The sequence below is a fragment of the Microcaecilia unicolor genome, chromosome 8 (assembly GCF_901765095.1).
Source record: "Microcaecilia unicolor chromosome 8, aMicUni1.1, whole genome shotgun sequence".
In the NCBI taxonomy this organism is placed as follows: domain Eukaryota; kingdom Metazoa; phylum Chordata; class Amphibia; order Gymnophiona; family Siphonopidae; genus Microcaecilia; species Microcaecilia unicolor.
In genome coordinates, this window is record NC_044038.1 from 10,073,094 (window position 1) to 10,094,554 (window position 21,461).

Genomic DNA, 21,461 nt, shown 5'->3' on the forward strand with positions numbered 1-21,461 from the left:
AGAAGAAATGTAAGGGGTCAACAGGCAACCAAGAGGTACATTGGTTGCTCAGAATAATTAATTTTGCGAGAGAGAGACAAGTTTTATAGGTTATTCGATGAGCAACTGGTAGCCAGTGTTCCTAGCCCAATACTGGGGTTACATAATCGTATTTCAGGGAATTAGTGATAAGTTTAACTGTTGTATTTTGTACCATTTGCAATCATCAGATGTCAGGTGAGCGAGTACCATAATGCAGGGTGTTACAATAATCCAGCTTACTAATAACAAAAGAATGTGTTAGCACCCAAAGAACTGCTTGTGAAAATAGATTTTTGACAGAATACAGCTTATGGAGCTTAAAAAGCAGGAGTGTATGCAGCAGCAGAAATGTGGCCTAAATGTAAGGTACTGATCTAAAGTCACACCTAAGACTCTAATGGTAGGCTAAAGTGGTAGAACAGAACTGGTTATACTAATTGGTTTTGGATCACCCTTCCAGGAGAACAGAATATCTTGGGTTTTATCAAGATTTAATTTTAGCCTATGTGAAGTTAGCCAATTATTTATTGGGATTTATTAACTGCCTTTATGAAGAGATTCCACCCAATGCAGTCTATAGCAGATACAGTTTAATATAAAACTGTTTACAGCATAATAATAATAAAATAACCAAGAATAAACTAAATACAATAAATGTGGTAAACTTTAAAACAGTAAATTGAAACCTAAAAGTAGAACTATCATGATAAGACCTAATTTAGTATTTAATGCCACAATATCTTGAGGTGAGTCATGGTCAAGAATGCCCAAAAGCTGTATACTATCCACGTATCTCTAGGAAGTTAAATCTAATGATCGTACTAGAGTGAGCAGCGGTGACATAAATATATTTAAAAAGTGTAGGGGTGAGTATGGCCCTTTGTGGCACCCCACACGGAAGACTGTACCTCTCAGACCGAGTATCTTGCCATACAACTGTGTTAGTCTGGTTAAGATATGAACAAAACCAGTCAAACTCTGTTGAAATGGGGATGTTCCAGGTGTTCACAACCTCTTAATTCTCCAAGATTTTCGTAGGGTCATGATCCTACAATGATCTTGTTGTGCCTTTCTGTACAGAGATTTTCTACCATCAAACCTTCTCAGCCAGCCACAGGATGAGTGACCATGCTCTTTCATACAGAACCTACATCTGTCTGTTGCACCGATGTTTCCTATGCTTATTGTAAACCATCTTGTCCATAATCCACTGTCCTGGGCTGAAATATTAATTGCCCATCCTTGTAGCGCTATAGAAATGATAAGTAGTAGTAGTAGCACTTCTCCTTAACCTCAGCAATCGAGATGAGAAAACAAGATTTAGCTTTAGTTCTACTTTTAGTTCTGGTATGTATGTTGTATGATAAGCTTACTCTGTCCTATTTACTGTGGTGTTCCTTTCCATTATATTTGCTTTTATTGGATTGTAAGCCGCTGATACCTGCATTACAATTGGTGGGTTATCAAATATGTAATAAACTTTGTGTCTGGTGTTGATCAAAGAATGGTTCCTGGAGTAAAGCATAGTATCTTCTGCTGTACTTATGCATTTGCTACTTATTGTTCCTCACCTGAAGATTTTATTCTCTCCCTTTGCAAATTCTGTTGCTTCCTTCTCTTTTGGTACCGGTGAAGTTCCAACTCATTTCTTCTACTCTTTGGAACCCTTGTGCAAATTTAATGATGGAGTGGATTCTGGAAGTTTTCTTTCATATTTCAGCATATTCTGTGCATTAGGAACTGATGATGCTGTTAGGTAAGCCTGGAGACCTATGATGGCAACTCCATAGCTATAATCTATTTCTACAAGACCCACTTCCTCCTTCAGCTCTTGGAATGTACAGTCTAATATACACTGATTCTTACGAAACTGCCTCGTAGGCATGGAGTTTTTTCTTTCATACATCCAGTTAGTTGCTCACAATCTCTAAGAGGCCAGTCTACAATTCCAAAGCTGTATGAGTGAAGGAATTGCCAGCTGATTAATGGTCTGTATCTTATTCCATGATGTAAATGCAGTCTTCAATATCAATTTATCAAACTATAAAATTCTTTGGTATCTCTCTGTTATTTATGCACACCTTCCTGTTCAAGTTCCTTTATCTCATTGTCATTAGTCAGAGGAATGTAACATTTGTCCTGAACAAAAGTCATCTGACCTTTTTACTACACCAAGTTGTTCCACTAATTGCTGGTCACTGGAACTACAGCCTTCAGGTCATCTACAAACAGTAAGTGTGATGTAACCTTTGACTGTTGGCGTTTTTAGGAGTAAGGCTAAATCTACAGCCCTAAGAGTTAAGTGTGGATTAAGTGTCAAACAGAAGCAGTGACAGGGAGTTCCCCTGAAATATGCCTCACTGAATCTTGATGTTAGGAATGACAAATTGTCCATCTGCATATTGAACACTTTTCACAACATTTTCACAGTGAACTGGATATATTTGATCAACCAGGGTTTATTTTATACATTTCAAGTCAATTTATTATCCAGGAATATGGATGTTTTCTTATAGTCAATCCACGTCATATTGAAATTTCTGCTTCTCTTAGTGTTGCAATTCCTCCAACTGAGTTGTGTTGCACATGCAGGGCCAGGGCAAATGGAATAGAACTTCAGTCTCTCAGATTTACTGGTAATGCTCACCATAGGAACTGTATGTGCCCAAAAGAGCTTCCTTCTGGAGTTCACAAGATGTTGGGTGTATAGGCAATTTCTCCAAGTGTGCTTGGAATTCTTTTTAATGAGGCCTATGGTACCCAAACCAATGGGGGAATACTTCCACATTTTCTTGGTCTCTGACTACATTTCTCCACACTTGAATGTGAAAAGAGAGAAAGCTCTTTACCTTGGGACTGACACCTCTATGCTGATCTGGTGGTTCTCTCTTTTACCACTATGTCCAGATTCCTGGCACTCAACTTTTCACCAGCACTAGCTCTTTGATTCATGCAGTGGAGCAGCAGATGAGATGTCTGAAGCTCGTCTTCGCTTCTCCTTGTGTGCGGTCCCAGAGAGACCATCTTCTGTCTGGTTTTGAAGTTATTTATTTAGATTTGCTCACACCTTTTCAGTAGTAGCTCAAGGTGCATTACATAGAGGCATATTTTCAAGCACTTAGCCTCCCAAAGTTCCATAGAAACCTATGGAACTTAGCCTCCCAAGTGCTTTGAAAATATGCCTCTTAGTAACATAGTAGATGCTGGCAGAAAAAGACCTGCACGGTCCATCTAGTCTGCCCAACAAGATAAACTCATATGTGCTACTTCTTGTGTATACCTTACCTTGATTTGTATCTGCCATTTTCAGGGCACAGACCGTAGAAGTCTTGCCCAGCACTAGCCCCGCCTCCCAAATCTCAGCTAAGCCTTTGAGGATCCCCATTCCTTTTGAACAGGATTCCTCTATGTTTATCCAATGCATGCTTGAATTCCGCTACCGTTTTCATTTCCACCACTTCCCGCGGGAGGGCATTCCAAGTATCTACCACTCTCTCCGTGAAAAAATAGTTCCTGACATTTTTCTTGAGTCTGCCCCCTTCAATCTCATATCATGTCCTCTAGTTCTACTGCCTTCCCATCTCCGGATGCGGATTAATACCTTTCAAATATTTGAACGTCTGATCATATCACCCGTTTCTCCTTTCCTACAGGGTATACATGTTCAGGTCAGCAAGTCTCTCCTCATACGTCTTGTAATGCAAATCCCATACCATTCTCGTAGCTTTTCTTTGCACCGCTTCTTTTTACATCCTTAGCAAGGTATGGCCTCCAAAACTGAACACAATACTCTAGGTGGGGCCTCACCAACGACTTATACAGGGGCATTAAAACCTCTTTTCTTCTGCTGGTCACACTTCTCTCTATACAGCCTAGCAACCTTCTTGCTACGGTCACTGCCTTGTCACATTGTTTCGTCGCCTTCAGATCCTCATATACTATCACCCCAAGATCCCTCTCCCCGTCCGTACCTATCAGACTCTCCCTGCCTAACACATACGTCTCCCATGGATTTCTACTCCCTAAGTGCATCACTTTGCATTGAATTTTAATTGCCAAACCTTAAGACCATTCTTCTAGCTTCCACAGATCCTTTTTCATGTTTTCCACTCCCTCCCTGGTGTCCACTCTGTTGCAAATCTTAGTATTGTCTGTAAAAAGGCAAACTTTACCTTCTAACCTTTCAGCAATGTCACTCACAAATATATGGAACAGAATCAGCCCCAACATCGATCCCTGAGGCACTCCACTACTCACCTTCCCCTCCTCGGAAAGAATTCCATTAACCACCACCCTCTGGTTCTGTCCTGTCAACCAGTTCCTAATCCAGTTAACCACTTCAGGTCCTATCTTCAGCCTGCTCCCTGTGGTGAACCATGTCAAAAAGCTTTGCTGAAATCTAAATAGATTACGTCCATAGCACGTCCTTGATTCAATTCTCCAGTTACCCAGTCAAAGAATTCAATGAGATTCGTTTGACACGAATTCCCTTTGGTAAAACCATGTTGTTTTGGATTTTTCAACTTATTGGCTTCCAGGAAATTCACTATCCTGTCCTTCAGCATCGCTTCCATTACTTTTCCAATAACCGAAGTGAGGCTTACCGGCCTGTAGTTTCCAGCTTCTTCCCTATCACCAATTTTGTGAAGAGGGACCACCCTGCCGTTCTCCAATCGCATGGAACCTCTCCGTCTCCAAAGATTATTAAACAAATCTTTAAAAGGACCCGCCTGAACCTCTCAATATCCTGGGGTGGATCCCGTCCGGTCCCATGGCTTTGTCCACCTTTAGTTGTTCATACATCAGGTACTTGGATATTTCTCTGTCCCAGGAGGGCTCACAATCAAAGTTTGTACCTGAGGCAATGGGGGGGGGGGGGGGGGGGGAGGGTTAGGTGACTTAACCAAGATCACATGAGCAGCAGTGGGATTTGAACCGGCCACCTCTGGATTGCAAGACCAGTGCTCTAACCACTAGGCCACTGTGCTCGGTTTCTGGCATGTCTGAGGAGTACCTTTATTTATTTAAGTAGTTGAAGAAACAAGTTAAAAACAATACTACTTTGAACCAGAAACCAAAATACTCGAATAAAGGAAAATCAGACTAAGGAATACTGATTCAATCCGGTTTTAATGCCACGAAAGGTAGTGGCATGCGATTTTTACCTTTGTGCACGCCAAGCACCACCGAATAAATAGCTGAAAAAGTGGAAAATGCGCGAAGGGAGGGGGGGGGGGTCTGCTTCCCCTATTAAAGTTTAGAAGAGCGCGTGGCTGTATTTCTATAACAGCCCCTCCCCCTCACCCTCCCTATTGGGCTGTTGTCTTGAGGAAAATATAGTGAAGGTGTCCTCCTGATTTCTTCTCTCCCCGTCTTAATCGTTTCCGAAGTGTTAGTTCACGTCTGAGGTAAAGTTTTCTATATAGCGGTAAGCGTATCAAAAAAACCGAGCCGGCATTTGGTCGCCAACGTCCGACAACGAGCGACCGTTAAGCGAAGGAACTGGCAGCAGCGCGCGCGCCTATACCCTCCTGAACTAATTAGCCTCGCCCGCGCGCTCTCTCCCCGCCCCCTTAGTGACGTTACGGACCCAAAGAGAGCGGGAAATTCGAAGGCGGAGCCGGGCGCGCGAGTGAGTGATCATGTGGGCTACTACCGCGGTCTCGTGGAAGACGCTGGGCCTGGCGTCGCTGCTGCTGGCGCTGGGGCTGGAGGGCGTCACTCGGCTCCTTCTTTTCGTACTGCGGGGGCGGCAACAGCGCGCGCCTATATACCCTCCTGAACTAATTAGCCTCGCCCGCGCGCTCTCTCCCCGCCTCCTTAGTGACGTTACGGACCAAAAGAGAGCGGGAAATTCGAAGGCGGAGCCGGGCGCGCGAGTGAGTGTGAGTGAACATGTGGGCTACTACTACCGCGGTCTCGTGGAAGACGCTGGGCCTGGCGTTGCGCTGCTGGCGCTCGTCACTCGGGCTCCTGCTTTTCGTACTGCGGGGCGGCAACAGCGCCGCGCGCGCCTATATACCCTCCTGAACTAATTAGCCTCGCCCGCGCGCTCTCTCCCCGCCCCCTTAGTGACGTTCCGGACCAAAAGAGAGCGGGAATTCGAAGGCGGAGCCGGGCGCGCAGAGTGAGTGTGAGTGACATGTGGGCTACTACTACCGCGGTCTCGTGGAAGACGCTGGGCCTGGCGTCGCTGCTGCTGGCGCTGGGGCTGGAGGGCGTCACTCGGCTCCTGCTTTTCGTACTGCGGGGGCGGCAACAGCGGCGCTCGTCGGCGTCCGAAGTGCTCTTCTTCCCGGCGCCGCCCACCTGCACCGAAGCGCTGCTGCGGCCAAGCCGGCCCCTACCCTGCGCCTGTGGCCTGCCGCACACCGAGAGCTCGCTGAGCCGCCTCATGCTGCGCCTGTTGTCGGCCCGCCGCAGCCTCGAGCTCTGCATCTTCTCCTTCTCCAACCCGCAGCTGGCGCGGACGGTGCTGCTGCTCCACCGGCGGGGCGTGCGGGTCCGCCTCATCGCCGACTCCGACTACATGGCGGTGAAGGGCTCGCAGGTCGGAGTGTTGCGGAAAGCAGGTAAGGCCGGGGGGGAGGGGTGGGGTCTAATACTCGTCACATGAGCTTCACAGACCACTTTTAAGTGCCAGATAAGAGATTTACACAGTGAACAGAGTTCCTAGGGACGAATGTAGGGAGAGATTGTAAGCTCTTTGAGCAGGGACTGTCTTTCTTCGATGTTTGTGCAGCGCTGCGTACGCCTTGTAGTGCTATAGAAGTGATAAATAGTAGGTTAGTAGCAGGGTTGCCAGGTGGAAAATTTTTTTCTAGCCCAAAAACCAGCCCAAAACCCGCCCCAAACACAAACCCCGCCCCTGACACCCCACCCCCGCGTCATCGCCCCCGCCGTCACCGGCCCCGCCTCCCACGTCATCGGCCCGCCCAAAACGTCACTAACCCCGCCCAAAAAACGTCACTAACCCCGCCCCCCGCGGCCGAAAAAGGCAAAAAGCCGCCCAAAAAACCGCAACCCGCCGCGGGCAAAAATTTCCCGCGGCGGGTCGCGGAAAACCGCCCAATTGGGCGGTAAAACCGCCCACCTGGCAACACTGGTTAGTAGTCTCTTGTAACCAGAGCTAATGTTGTGATGTCATAATGCCTCAGGCCACCAATAAGAGCCAACCTCATCAGTGATGTCACAATGGCTTGATTGTCCTATACTTGGCTCACTTTTATAACATAGCTCTTTGAGCAGGGACTGTCTTTCTTCTATGTTTGTACAGCGCTGCGTACGCCTTGTAGCGCTATAGAAATGCTAAATAGTAGTAGTAGTAGCAACATTCCATGTAGAATCTCAAATAGTAGCAACATTCCATCTAGAATCTCCAATAGTAGTAGACTTTGCGCCTTCTGTCTCGCTGCACCCTACGCCTGGAATAAACTTCCTGAGCCCCTACGTCTTGCCCCGTCCTTGGCCACCTTTAAATCTAGACTGAAAGCCCACCTCTTTAACATTGCTTTTGACTCGTAACCACTCGCCTCCACCTACCCTCCTCTCCTCCTTCCTCTACACATTAATTGATTTGCTTGCTTTATTTTTAGTCTATTAGACTGTAAGCTCTTTGAGCAGGGACTGTCTTTCTTCTATGTTTGTGCAGCGCTGCGTACGCCTTGTAGCACTATAGAAATGCTAAATAGTAGTAGTAGTAGTAGAGATGAGAATGCAGAGATACTACTACTTACTGGCTTAGCTACTATGGGGGCCTGGGCTCCCCTGCCGACGACACTCTCAGCCCCTCCCCCCAACCCGCCATTGCCGTCTGCTACCTTTGCTGGCAGGGGACCCCCAACCCCCGCCAGCCAAAGTTTTCTTACTTCGTTTTGTTTCTGACAACTTGCAAAGACGTCAGACTCAGAAACAAAACGAAGGAAGAAGACTTTGGCTGGCGGGGGTTGGGATCCCCCGCCAGCAAAGGTAGCAGACTGCAACGGCGGGTTGGGGGGGTTGAGAGGGTCGTCGGCAGGGGGAGAGGGGATCAAAATTGGTGGTGGTGGGGCAGGGGAGGGCTAAAATGTGCCCCATCCCCTCAGGCTCTGGACCCCCTCCCACTGAAGTCTGGCTACGCTAGACGTACACAGCGCTGTACACTTGAACATCAAGAGACAGTCCCTGCTCGACAGAGCTTACAATCTAATTAGGACAGACAAGAGATAAGGGAATATTAAAGTGAGGATGATAAAATAAGGGTTCTGAACAAGTGAATAAAGGTTAGGAGTTAAAAGCAGCATCAAAAAGGTGGGCTTTTAGCTTAGATTTGAAGACGGCCAGAGATGGAGCTTGATGCACCGGCTCAGGAAGTCTATTCCAGGCATATGGTGCAGCAAGATAAAAGGAACGGAGTCTGGAGTTAGCAGTGGAGGAGAAGGGTGCAGATAAGAGATTTACCCAGTAAACGGAGTTCACGGGGAGGAATGTAGGGAGAGATGAGAGTGGAGAGGTACTGAGGAGCTGCAGAGTGAATGCACTTATAGGTCAATAAGAGGAGTTTGAACTGTATGCAGAAACGGATAGGAAGCCAGTGAAGTGACTTGAGGAGAGCAGAGTGAAGAGGAGAGAGATGGCTAAGTGGGAGACCTGTGAGAAGCAATAGTCTAAGCAAGAGGTGATAAGAGTGTGGATGAGGGTTCTGGTGGTGTGCTCAGAAAGGAAAGGGCGAATTTTGGTGATATAGAGAAAGAGAGGGAGGAGTCGAAGAATGAGTAAAGGGTAGATAAGCTTGATACACCTTTTTGGTTGTAGGGCCAAACAAATCAATCTCCAGCTTCCCCCCCCCCCCCCCTCCCATCTGGCTGTTTAGTTGTTGATATTGTGTTAGGCAAAATATTGGTGAGGCCATGGCCCCTATGGTCCACCCAATGCCACTGCCTATAAACTATATGGAGCTTCTCTCAAAAATGTAAAGAATTTTATTGGGGGGGGGAGGAGTAAGATAAATCTAGGGCTGAATCAGTCAGTTACGTATAGTGTTACGTTGGTACTTAAGGAATGGGGTTAAAAACAGAAGCAACTCGGTCTACATCATAACACGTGCTCTTCCGAAACAAGCTAGGCCTTCTTTTATACCAATATCCATTGCCAATATTCCCCAGGCTGACACTGTCTGTTTTCTTGGGATACTTATAGATTCAAATCTTTAATTCCTTCACAAATCTCTCAGGTTGTTAAATGATCTTTTTACAAACTTGGGCTTATTTACTCTATTTGATTTTTCCTGCAGCGTTAAATATACTAATTCACTCACTGATTATCTCACAATTTACAGTGGCTTTAGGATTAGACATTCAACGCTTAGAAAATATCCAAAAACACTGCTATTCACTTAATTTCCAATGCATATAAATATGATCATACTAGTAAAAATGGTCCATTTCTGGCGCCGATGAAACGGGCGCTAGCGGGCACGGGACTCCCTTCCCCTCCCCTTACGGTACCTGTTCCGTTGGCCCAGGAAAGAAAGAGCCCCCTCTTTCTTCCCGTAGCGGTGGCTTCCTTGCTGCATCGTGTGGGAGTCCGGCTCTCGGCGTTTGAAAATGGCCGCTGAGAGTTGAAGTCTCGCGAGGCAGCTTGAACTCTCGGCGGCCATTTTCAAACGCCGAGAGCCGGACTCCCACACGATGCAGCAAGGAAGCCACCGCTACGGGAGGAAAGAGGGGGCTTTTTCTTTCCTGTGCCGACGGAACAGGTACCTCTAGACCACCAGGGAGACACGCGTAAGGGGAGGGGAGGTGACAGGGAGGGAGGTTGGTGAGGTTAAGCGTGTGCTACCGTGGGCGGGGCGGTAAGTTGTAAGGGGCGGGGCTATGTGGCGAAAGTGGCCGGGTTCATGTGCACGTCGGCTGGGATTTGTTGGAAGGGGAGGAGTAGGGAAACACGCTCTGCGTGTTAATTTGTTTTCGTGTTCCGCCCTCGACGTCATCACGTGTGACGCGAGGGCGGGGCATGAAGATGTTGTGGCTTCACCACCATGAAACCACAAACCGGTGTGTGAGTGACGTCAGTGTCCTCAGAACGTTGAGGCTGCGTTTTATTATTGTAGATAACACTTTATCTTAAGGAAGCCCACTGGCTACTTGTCACTTATTGTGTTACTTATAAAATACTGCGTCTTGTTTTTAAAACTTTACAATCTGAGCAATCCCTCTGTCTTTTCTATCACCTCATTCCTTATTTCCTGATGAGAACACTTAGATCTGCACAACTCAGTCAACTAGTAATTCCATATCATCAAGCTGATCAATCCATAGACTGGTGGGTTGTGTCCATCTACCAGCAGGTGGAGATAGAGAGCAAACTTTTGCCTCCCTATATGTGGTCATGTGCTGCCGGAAACTCCTCAGTATGTTCTCTATCTCAGCAGGTGGTGGTCACACACAGCAGCAGCTCTGGCTAGGCCTCCAAGCCTAATCCTTAGGTTTTGTTGAGGCCTGGGGTTGAGGGCTCTTTTGAGCAAGTGCAAACCTGGTGGTGCCAGGTCCCTCCTTTTCTCCCCCCTCCCGCTGGCTCCGTTTAAAAAAAAAAAAAAAAATTTTAAACGTCTTTAAGGCGTTTAATTCGACGTTTCTTTAAACGTTCATTGCAGCTACTCACTGGGACACCAGTTCGTTACAGCTCGGAGCGGCAAGCAGGTAATTTTACCTTTTTATAGCGGGCAGGGGGTTCCCCGATTCTTCTCCTCGTGGCATATGGCGTCGGAGGGCGAGGGCGCAAAGGGTCGCTCCCCGGATCGCTGGAGCGCTTCTAGAGGGGATGCGGGGGTTTTACAACCTGATTCGCCCTTGATGGGTGACAGTTTAGTGACCGATGAATGTCCCGGTCGTTCCTCCGGCGTGGCGGTTTTTTTCCCGCCATAAACGCCCATCCCCGCTCCTCGCCTCCGCCATCTTGGCCGGCCACGCGGCTCGGACGGCTTCTTCGTGGGCCGCCCTTGAGGTTGGAGACATTAATGCCATGAACGCCCTTAATTTGGGCGACGGCACGAAGCGGCTAAAGTTAAGCGCCGTTCTTCCCGCACGGCTCCTTCGCGGAGTTTCGCGCCGGACGCCATTTTGGATGCGCAGCATGTCTCTCCCCCGCTATTGCGAGCGCCGGTTGAGAGTGCGTCTAGGGCTGTTGCCCAGGCTGCGGAAGTGCACAGTCTGGGGGGTTTCTCCCCCGAGTTTGTTTTGCTGCTGCATCAGGCTTTCCTCATGCAAAACGCTGCCCCTGCTCCCTCTTCTGATAAAGAGGTTGAGGTTCCCAGAGGTAAACGCCCTCGGGTTGATTTCCAGGCCTTGGAGGACTTTGTCTCCTCCGATGTAGATGAGGGCAGCGTGTCTGAGGTCTCCCAACGGTCCTTTGCGGATTCCTTGGAGGAGATAGATCCCCGCTCGGATGGAGCGGATGACCCCTCTGCAGCGCGGCTTTTTAGCCCAGAGGATTTGCCCAACCTGTTGTTACAGGCCATGGACACTTTGAAGATTTCCTCTCCGGAGGACGTCTCTCCCTCAGCCCCTGTTGGCTCTGCCATTATGCTGGGGACGAAGCGCCCGCCTAGATCCTTCCACGTGCATGATGCCATGCACACCTTAATTGCGGCTCAATGGGATGTCCCGGAAACGAGCCTTAAAGTGGCTAGGGCTATGTCCCGCCTCTATCCTTTGGCTGTGAGTGAACGTGAGGCCTATCTGTGGCCTACCGTGGATTCTTTAATCACTGCGGTGACTAAGAAAACGGCGTTGCCGGTGGAAGGTGGCACGGCCCTAAAGGACGCCCAAGACAGAAGATTGGAGGCGGCCTTAAGGTCGTCCTTTGAGGCAGCTGCGTTAAATTTGCAGGCCTCAGTTTGCGGCTCCTATGTGGCCAGGGCGTGCCTGACTATGGTGCAGCGGGCTTCCCCCTCGGATCTTTCCTTGAGGGCTGATTGGCCGGCCCTGGAATCGGGCTTAGCCTATTTGGCAGACTTGCTGTATGATGTCTTGAGAGCCTCAGCTAAGGGCATGGCTCAGACAGTCTCTGCGCGGCGGTGGCTTTGGCTGAAACATTGGTCGGCTGACCACGCCTCTAAATCCCGCCTGGCTGGATTGCCTTTTAAAGGCAAGCTGCTCTTTGGGGTCGAGCTGGACAAAATCGTGACCGATCTCGGCACGTCTAAGGGCATGAAATTACCAGAGGTCAGGGCTCGGGCTAGTACTCGTCCCGGTACCTCCAGAGGACGGTTGCTGGAAGCCCGTCGGTACCGCCCGGGCAAGTCGGGTTCCTCTGCCCCCTCTTCCTTCAAGAGGAATTTCTCCCCCAAGCAGCATTCCTTTCGCAGAGACCGCCGTCCCGGAGGTGCTCCCTCCGGTCCCCCCCCAGGGTCTCGTACCCAATGACGGGGCCTTGGTCCACGCCCCAGTGCAGATTGGAGGACGGCTGTCCTCGTTTCTGGGCGAGTGGACCACTATAACTTCAGACGCGTGGGTGCTGGAAGTCATCAGAGACGGCTACAAGCTAGAGTTCTGCCAACCCTTAAGAGACGGGTTTGTACTCTCTCCCTGCAAGTCTCCGGTCAAGCTGTGGCAGTGCAGCAGACCTTGGACAACCTGATCCGCCTGGGTGCGGTCGTTCCGGTGCCAAAAAATCAGATTGGCAAGGGACGTTACTCCATTTACTTTGTGGTTCCAAAGAAAGGAGGTTCTGTCCGGCCTATCCTCGACCTCAAAGGGGTCAATCGGGCCTGGAAAGTGAGGCACTTTCGCATGGAGACTCTCCGCTCTGTTATAGCGGCAGTGAAGGCAGGAGAGTTCTTGGCTTCCTTGGACATCAAGGAAGCGTACCTGCATATTCCCATCTGGCCTCCTCTCCAACGCTTTCTGCGTTTTACAGTCCTGAGACGACACTTCCAGTTCAGAGCCCTCCCTTTCGGGTTGGCTACTGCTCCGCGGACCTTTTCCAAAGTAATGGGGGTCATAGCGGCCTTCCTGCTAAAGGAAGGAGTACAAGTCCATCCTTATCTGGACGACTGGTTGATCCGAGCCCCCTCTTATGCAGAGTGCGGCAAAGCTATGGGCCGGGTAGTTGCTCTGGTGAGCTCCCTGGGATGGATCATCAACTGGAAGAAGAGCCAGCTGCGCCCGACTCAGTCCCTGGAGTATCTGGGAGTTCGATTCGACACCCAAGTGGGCAGAGTGTTCCTGCCAGACAATCGGATTGTCAAGCTTCAGGCTCAGGTGGACTAGTTCCTAGTAGCCTCTCCTATTCGGGCTTGGGACTACGTGCAGCTGTTGGGCTCTATGACGGCCACGATGGAAGTAGTGCCCTGGGCCAGGGCTCATATGAGACCACTACAGCTATCTCTGATGCTGCGCTGGACTCCGATGTCGGAGGATTATGCTGTGCGCCTTCCCATGGACCCAGCAGTGCGCAAGGCGCTGAGCTGGTGGACGCAGACAGACAAGTTGTCTGCAGGATTGCCTCTGGTGACCCCGGAGTGGATTGTCGTCACGACAGACGCCTCTTTGATGGGCTGGGGAGCCCACTGCTTGGGAAGGACAGCGCAGGGGCTCTAGTCTCCTGCAGAGGCAAGTGGTCTATCAACCTCCTGGAACTCAGAGCCATTCGGTTGGTGTTATTGGAGTTCATCCCGGTACTGGTGTTGTAGCCTGTACGGGTCCTGTCGGACAATGCCACGGCTGTGGCCTATATCAACCGCCAGGGAGGGTACCAAGAGCGCCCCTCTAGCCAAGGAGGCTATGAGTCTTTGCCAGTGGGCGGAAGCGAACCTGGAGCAGCTTTCAGCGGCCCACATTGCCGGAGTCATGAATGTCAAGGCGGACTTTCTCAGTCGCCATACCTTGGAGCCCGGAGAGTGGCAACTATCTGCTCAGGCGTTCTTGGACATCACGAAGCGCTGGGGCCAGCCGAGCCTAGATCTGATGGCGTCATCGGCCAATTGCCAAGTGCCGCGCTTCTTCAGCAGAGGACGGGACCCTCGATCCCTGGGAGTAGATGCTCTTCTCCAACAGTGGCCGACACAAGAGCTCCTCTATGTGTTCCCGCCCTGGCCCATGTTGGGCAGGGTGCTAGACCGGGTGGCAAAGCATCCCGGCAGGGTAATCCTGGTGGGTCCGGATTGGCCCAGACGTCCCTGGTATGCGGACTTGATCAGGCTCTCAGTCGACGATCCTCTGCGGCTGTCAGTGGAGCAAGGCCTGTTACATCAGGGTCCCGTGGTGATGGAGGATCCCTCTCCCTTTGGTCTTACGGCCTGGCTATTGAGCGGCAGCGTCTGAGGAAGAAGGGCTTCTCAGACAAGGTCATCGCCACTATGCTGAGAGCGAGGAAGCGCTCTACTTCTACTGCTTACGCCAGGGTTTGGCGTATCTTTGCAGCATGGTGTGAAGCAGGCTCACTTTCTCCCTTCACTGCTCCAATTTCTTCAGTGTTGGCGTTCCTGCAAGAAGGTCTGGAGAAAGGCCTGTCGCTCAGTTCCCTTAAAGTCCAGGTAGCGGCTCTGGCTTGCTTCAGGGGCCGCCTGAAGGGGGCTTCCCTGGCTTCGCAGCCAGATGTGGTGCGCTTTCTCAAGGGAGTTAATCACCTGCGCCCTCCTCTGCACTCAGTGGTGCCTGCGTGGAATCTCAACCTGGTGCTAAGAGCATTGCAGAAGCCGCCTTTTGAACCCTTGTCGAGGGCATCTCTGAAAGACCTGACGTTGAAAGCAGTCTTTTTGGTGGCTATCACTTCAGCCAGAAGAGTTTCCGAGCTCCAGGCGCTCTCATGTCGAGAGCCTTTTCTGCAGTTCACTGAGGCAGGAGTGACTATTCGCACAGTGCCTTCCTTCCTGCCCAAGATTGTTTCTCGCTTCCATGTGAATCAGCAGCTCTGTCTCCCTTCCTTTCGTAGGGAGGACTACCCAGAGGAGTACTCCGCTCTTGAATATCTGGATGTGAGACGAGTCATCATCAGATACTTGGAAGTGACCAATGATTTCCGGAAATCGGATCATCTGTTTGTCCTGTTTGCAGGTCCTCGTAAGGGTCTGCAGGCTGCTAAGCCTACAGTGGCAAGATGGGTCAAGGAAGCCATTGCAGCGGCTTATGTGGCCGCGGGGAAGGTGCCGCCTATCAAGCTGAAGGCTCACTCCACGAGAGCTCAGGCGGCCTCGATGGCAGAGGCCGGATCCGTCTCCTTGGAAGAGATATGCAAGGCGGCAACGGGGCTTCGGCTCATACATTCTCCAAGCATTACCGTTTGACTGTGGCTGCACGGGCGGAGGCCCGGTTTGGAGCTTCAGTGTTGAGGTCAGGGATTTCTATGTCCCGCCCTGGGTGAGTACTGCTTCGGTACATCCCACCAGTCTATGGATTGATCAGCTTGATGATATGGAAGGTAAAATTATGTATAATCATACCTGATAATTTTCTTTCCATTAATCATAGCTGATCAATCCATAGCCCCTCCCAGATATCTGTACTGTTTATATTCTGGTTGAATTTTAGGTTCAAGTTTAGCCTTCAGTTACTTCAGGAGGACTTCGTGTTCAAGTTCTTCTTTCACTTGGATTCTTCAAGAGTTGAGACGAGTTTGTGTTACAGTGAGCTGCTGCATTCCTCTCCCCTCCGTTTTACGGGGCTGGATTGAGACATAAATTCTGCCGGCACTCCCTCCCGCTTCGTGCGGCTGTAGGGCAGCTTTGTACCCCTCCCGCTTCGGCGGTGTTAGGGTCAGTCAGCTCCTCCCGCGGTTGCGGTTGCAGGATAAGCCAGATCCCCCCGCATCGGCGGGTGTGGTGTCCCTCCCCCGCTCCGCGGGGATGAGCTGGACGGATTCCCCTCCCCCACTTGTGTGGGGATGAGCTGGGTTAATTCCCCTCCCCCGTTTCGGCGGTGGTGAGCTGGGCAGAGTGTCCCTTCGTGGGTGTAATTCTCTAAGTGCTGAGTCCTGCGGATGGAGCTTTGATATCGACATACTGAGGAGTTTCCGGCAGCACATGACCACATATAGGGAGGCAAAAGTTTGCTCTCTATCTCCACCTGCTGGTAGATGGACACAACCCACCAGTCTATGGATTGATCAGCTATGATTAATGGAAAGAAAATTATCAGGTATGATTATACATAATTTTACCTTCCCAGTTACCATGATATAATTCATAAGCATTTTAGACATGCTATTTTTGATGCACAGGGGCCCCAACTCCGGAATAGCCTTCCTACTACTCTTCATTTGCAGACATCCTTGGAAAAATGTAAAAATTTAAAACTCTTCTACCATCAATGCTGTGTTTTTGCAAAATGTTGGTGGGACTCACTCTATTCCATTGTGAGTGTTCTTACTTTTGAAAACTACTACTATTAAACATATAGCGCTACTAGACTTACGCAGCGCTGTACAAATGAACATGAAAAGACAGTCCCTGCTCAACAGAGCTTACAATCTAAATTGGACAGACGAACAGACAGCTAGGGGTGGGGAAATTGCAGTGGTAGGGGTGATAAGTGAGGGTGCTGAGTAAGAGAGTCATGGTTAGGAGTCGAAAGCAGTAGCAAAGAGGTGGGCTATATAAGCCTAGACTTGAAGACAGCCAGAGACTGAGTCTGACGTACTGGCTCAGGGAGTCTATTCCAGGCATAGGGAGCAGCGAGATAGAAGGAACGGAGCTGGGAGTTAGCAGTGGGGGAGAAGGGGGACGACAGGAGACATGTTGGTGGGACTCACTCTATTCCATTGTGAATATTCTTACTTTTGAAGACTATGGAAAACAGTTTTGTAGATGTCAGTGCTTCAGCAAAAATTAATACAAACTTAGTAAAGAATTCATCTTTTTGTATGGGTATGACAAAGGGTAAAGGTAATGTTTTTGATATATCACATTTCTGTGGTACAATCAAAAGACGTTTACATATTGTGTATAGGTACGTTCTCTGTCATTCATGGGAGAAACATTTCAAAATTATTGGGGGTGCCATGTCCAATGGAAATCTTCTCTCCCTGGACATAGTCAAGGAGATTTTGTTCAATACTAGGGGAGCTTAAGCAACCACAGAGCTGGTTCCTATGCTGACCCTAGTGGGCTCACAAGCTTTTGTATTTGGGGCAAGGGAGGGTTAAGTGATTTGTCCAGGGTCACAAGGAGTTGTACTGGGAATTGAACCCAGTTCTCCACGTCACTAACAATTGGGCAGCTATTCCATGCCAGCTGCATGACCTGGCTACAATATGTTGTAATCCATAGAAAACATTCCTCGGTAGTGACAATTTTTTGGGTAAATACCAGTGTCTCCTTTTGTTCTTTTAAATTTTATTTTTAAAGAAACAGAAACATGACGACAGATAAAAGCCAAATGGCCCATCCAGTCTGCCCAACGCCAGCAAATCACTGTCTCCTGTCCCTAAGAGATCCCACATGCCTGTCTCGCGCTTTCTTGAATTCAGACACAGTCCTAGTCTCCACCACCGAGAGGCAATTCTCCACCCTTTCTCTGAAAAACTATTTTCTCAAATTACTCCTGAGCCTATAACCTCTTAACTTCATACTGTGTCCTCTCATTCCAGAGTTTGTCCTCGTTTGAAAGAGGCTCTGCTCCTGTACGTTATTGCCAGAGAGGTATTTAAATGTGTCTATCATATCTCCTGTCTCCCACCTTTCTTCCGAAGTATACATATTGAGAGCCTTAAATCTGTCCCCATACGCTTTACGACAGAGACCACTGACCATTTTTGTAGCCGCCCTCTAGACCGACTCCATCCTGTTTATATCTTTTTCATAGGTGTGGTCTCCAGAATTGCACAATAATCTAAATGGGGCCTCACCAGAGACTTATACAAGAGCACTAGCTTCTCTTTTTTTCCTGCTGGTCATCCCTCTCCCTATGCACCCGAGCATCCTTCTGGCTTTGACCATTGCCTTTTCTACCTGTTTGGCCACCTTGAGGTCATCCAACACAATCACCCCCAAGTCCCGCAGTTTTTTTCGTACACAGAAGCACTTCACCCCCTATATTTTTTATTTATTTAGATTTGTTCACACCTTTTTTTCAGTAGTAGCTTGGATTTTTCAACCTAAGTGTAGGACCCTGTATTTTTTATCATTAAATCTAAGTTACCAATTGCTGGACCATCCTTCAAGCTTTGCCAGATCCCTCCACATGCTATCCACACCTTCTGGGGTGTCCATCCTATTACAGAGTTTGGTAGCATCTGCAGAGAGACAAACCTTACCAGATAGGCCATCTGTAATATCACTTACAAAGATGTTAAAAATAGCCGGCCCGAGGACAGATCCCTGCCATACTCCACTGCTAGCATCCTTTTCCTCGGAGCAAGCTCCATTTACCACTACCTTCTGCCTCCTTCCACTTAACCAGTTTTTAACACAGTCACTTTAGGACCCATACTGAGAGCACTCATGTGTAGTACCATGTCAAAGGCTTTGCTAAAATCCAAGTACACCACATCTAGAGCCTCTCCTATATCCAACTCTCTGGTCACCCAGTCAACTACTTCTGTGTTAACTACAAATGATTGTGTGGTTTACGTCTGTCCTGTCTATTATGGAGGTACTTTCTGCTTTTATGTTTATGATCACTGGTTGCAGGTGGTATAAAAAAGAAACAATACACTTTATTTATAGTAAAGAGCCACATAACTTTCACAATCATTGTTAGAGGTAAATTAAAAATGGTAATGTCTCTTTCCTCTTCCATCTACTCCCCTCTTCTAGCAGTTCCTTTCCCCAGCATCAGCATCTCCACCTTTTTCTTCCTCACCCAGTCTTCTTTCCCTTTCCCAAGGCCATGCTTCTTGCCTGATCCTGGTAGGAGTAGCCTAGTGGTTAGTGCAGTGGACTTTGATCCTGGAGAACTGAGTTCGATTCCCACTGCAGCTCGTTGTGACTCTGGGCAAGTCACTTAACCCTCCATTGCCCCTGGTACAAAATAAGTACCTGAATATATGTAAACCGCTTTGAATGTAGTTGCAAAACCTCTGAAAGGCGGTATATCAAGTCCCGTTTCCCTTCCCTATGCTTCCTTCTGCAGTGGCAGCTCTCTCTCCCTCCCCATCGATAGCTCTGGGCGCCCCTCTATTGCAGCTCCAGTGGCGACTGCCCATAGATTGAATGTATGTTTCCACTACTGGCTGTCTGGAAAAGATGCTGCTGGACAGCATCACAGCCCTGCACCTATGTGTTTGAAAGTAGGGGTAGGGGGGAAATTAGTTCTAATTTTCACCTTTGCATAAACCTGGGAATTTTAATGAATAAGCCAAATTATATATGCTAACAACAAAGTTGTTTAAAAAAAAAAGTGGTGGGAGAGCTTCTTTGATTAATAAGGAGGGTAGTGTTGCTAAAAGCCAGGATTGTTGACTGAGTGATAGCAGATATGGATAATACCATCAGCTGCAGATCAGTGACAGATTCAAGCTGTGGCCAGGTGCAGGCTGAAAGACACGTGAAGTGTGTTTTTCTTTCCACAGGTATCGCAGTGCGGCATGACCAGCACATAGGGTACATGCATCACAAATTTGCAGTGGTTGACAAAACTGTTCTCATCACGGGCTCTCTCAATTGGACAACACAGGCTATCCAGACCAACAGGGAGAACATCCTGATCTTAGAAGATGTTACAGTGGTCAAAGCTTTCATGGAAGAGTTTGAAAGGATCTGGCAGGAATATGATCCATCAACTTATGAGTTCTTCCCTGCCAAAAAATGAAGAAAAGGGACACAGTTTTCAGCAAGAATCAGCAGAATCCAGGACAGAACTGTCTATTTTTTAAATCCAGGAAAGACCATTTAATTTTGTCTTGAGGTTGGGAAACAGCAGAACTATCTTCCTGCAGCGCAAACAGCATGGAAAGAATTGTAGCAGAACAGCTCGAAGGTAGGGAGAGTGGGACCTGTTTTATGAAACTAGCTCCAACCCTCATCACTGCCCCTCCCCTTAACTCCTGATGTTATTGCACTTTTAAAATCTGTCAAGCATATGCCAGACCTGTAACACACTGCTCTCAAAAACCTATAGGTGCAGATTTACTGCCATTAAATCAATGTATAACTAACAGAGGGAGCAAGAACTGGTTTGGCAGACATGTATGAGAACCAGAGGCGTAGCTATGGGTGGGCCTGGATGGGCCCAGGCCCGCCCAGTTTGGGCTCAGGCCCATCCAGAGAAGACTCCCAACACCTCCGTCAGCGACGTGTCTCCTCACACCCTCTCCCACCCCCACTGTAGCGCTTCCCTTTAACGCTATCGGCACTGCCTCCTCTCCTCACAGTCTCCGTTTTCCACCCCCGCGGCAGCGCTTGCAAGTTGCTATCGTCGGCGCGCTGCCACAGCTGACAGACGCAGTGTGACGTCCTACTCCGGGACCTTCCCTCTGCCGCGTGCATTCCACCCTGCGTAAACAGGAAGCTGAATTAGTGCGGCAGAGGGAAGGCCCTGGAGCAGGACGTCGTGCCGCGTCTCTCAGCTGTGTCAGGCAGCGCTGACGATAGCAAATTGCAAGCGCTGCCGCGGGGGGTGGAAAACGGAGACTGTGAGGTGAGGAGGCAGAGGACTTGCAGGGGCAAGGTTGCATGGAAGGGGAGACGGAGAGGTGCTGGATTTGCAGGGGGGAAGGGATGAGACCTGCATAAGCGGGCGGGGGGTTGGTGGGAAAGGGGAGGTGAGGTGCTGGACATGTAGAAGGGTGGCTGGGATAGGTGCTGGATATGCAGGGGATTGGGGATGGCTGAAGGGAAAGGCGAGAGATATGGACCATATGGGGAGTAAGGTAGAGGTCCAGCATGGAATGGGGTAGGGACAGAGCATGGGTGCCCACCCATCCAACCTGCTGACCCACCCAAAAATTGCATTCTGGCTACGCCACTGATGAGAACAAGCAGTCTCTGCTTTTCTCTCTACATGTAGGGGATATGGCATTGACACATTACTTTCTCGAGTAGCACTTTGAAAATTAAGGGCTGTGAACTGCTCAAGGAAGAAAAAACAAAATCACACAATGACAGTAAATGTCCACTTCTTATAGCACTGGTAGAGATTTGTGTTCAGTCTCCCATACAAACTGCCCCACTCTGCCTAGTTTGTGTATGAAACGCATTGGTTCTCAACCTAGTGCTACAATCTGAATATCACAATAAAGACAGTTACTGTGCCTGAGAGAGAGAGGCAGTGTAGTAAGCAAATGTATTTTGGATTTTGCTCATGCCTTTTTCTGTAGTAACACAAGGTATGCTACCTATCTCATGCATATTCATTGTGTGCAGCCTGAAAACCAAACTTGTTGAGTGGGCTTCCAGGACTGTGAACCTGCCTATGCAGTGGGGTAGCTCAAATTGGCCTTCCTTCTCTCTGTTGACATTCTTCTTTGCTTCCTGACAGATGACCGTAGCTAAAGACTATCTGTTAAAGGATACATCATAGCTA

At 48.9% G+C, this 21,461-nt stretch overlaps 1 protein-coding gene across 1 annotated transcript; it reads left to right on the top strand.

Annotated features, from left to right (window-relative positions):
• The first annotated feature begins 6,163 nt into the window (after window positions 1–6,163).
• Window positions 6,164–20,626, top strand: PLD6 (phospholipase D family member 6). The gene is made up of 2 exons (XM_030212019.1): window positions 6,164–6,593; window positions 19,510–20,626. Exons 1-2 carry the CDS (start codon window positions 6,164–6,166, stop codon window positions 19,746–19,748), a joined length of 669 nt encoding a protein of 222 aa, XP_030067879.1. The 3' UTR covers window positions 19,749–20,626.
• The last annotated feature ends 835 nt before the right edge of the window (window positions 20,627–21,461 follow it).

Coding starts and splice junctions, on each gene's coding strand:
- PLD6 (XM_030212019.1), top strand. CDS start 6,164: ATGTGGGCTACTACTACCGCGGTCTCGTGGAAGACGCTGGGCCTGGCG. Junction 6,594..19,509: donor CGGAGTGTTGCGGAAAGCAG/GTAAGGCCGGGG, acceptor TTCTTTCCACAG/GTATCGCAGTGCGGCATGAC.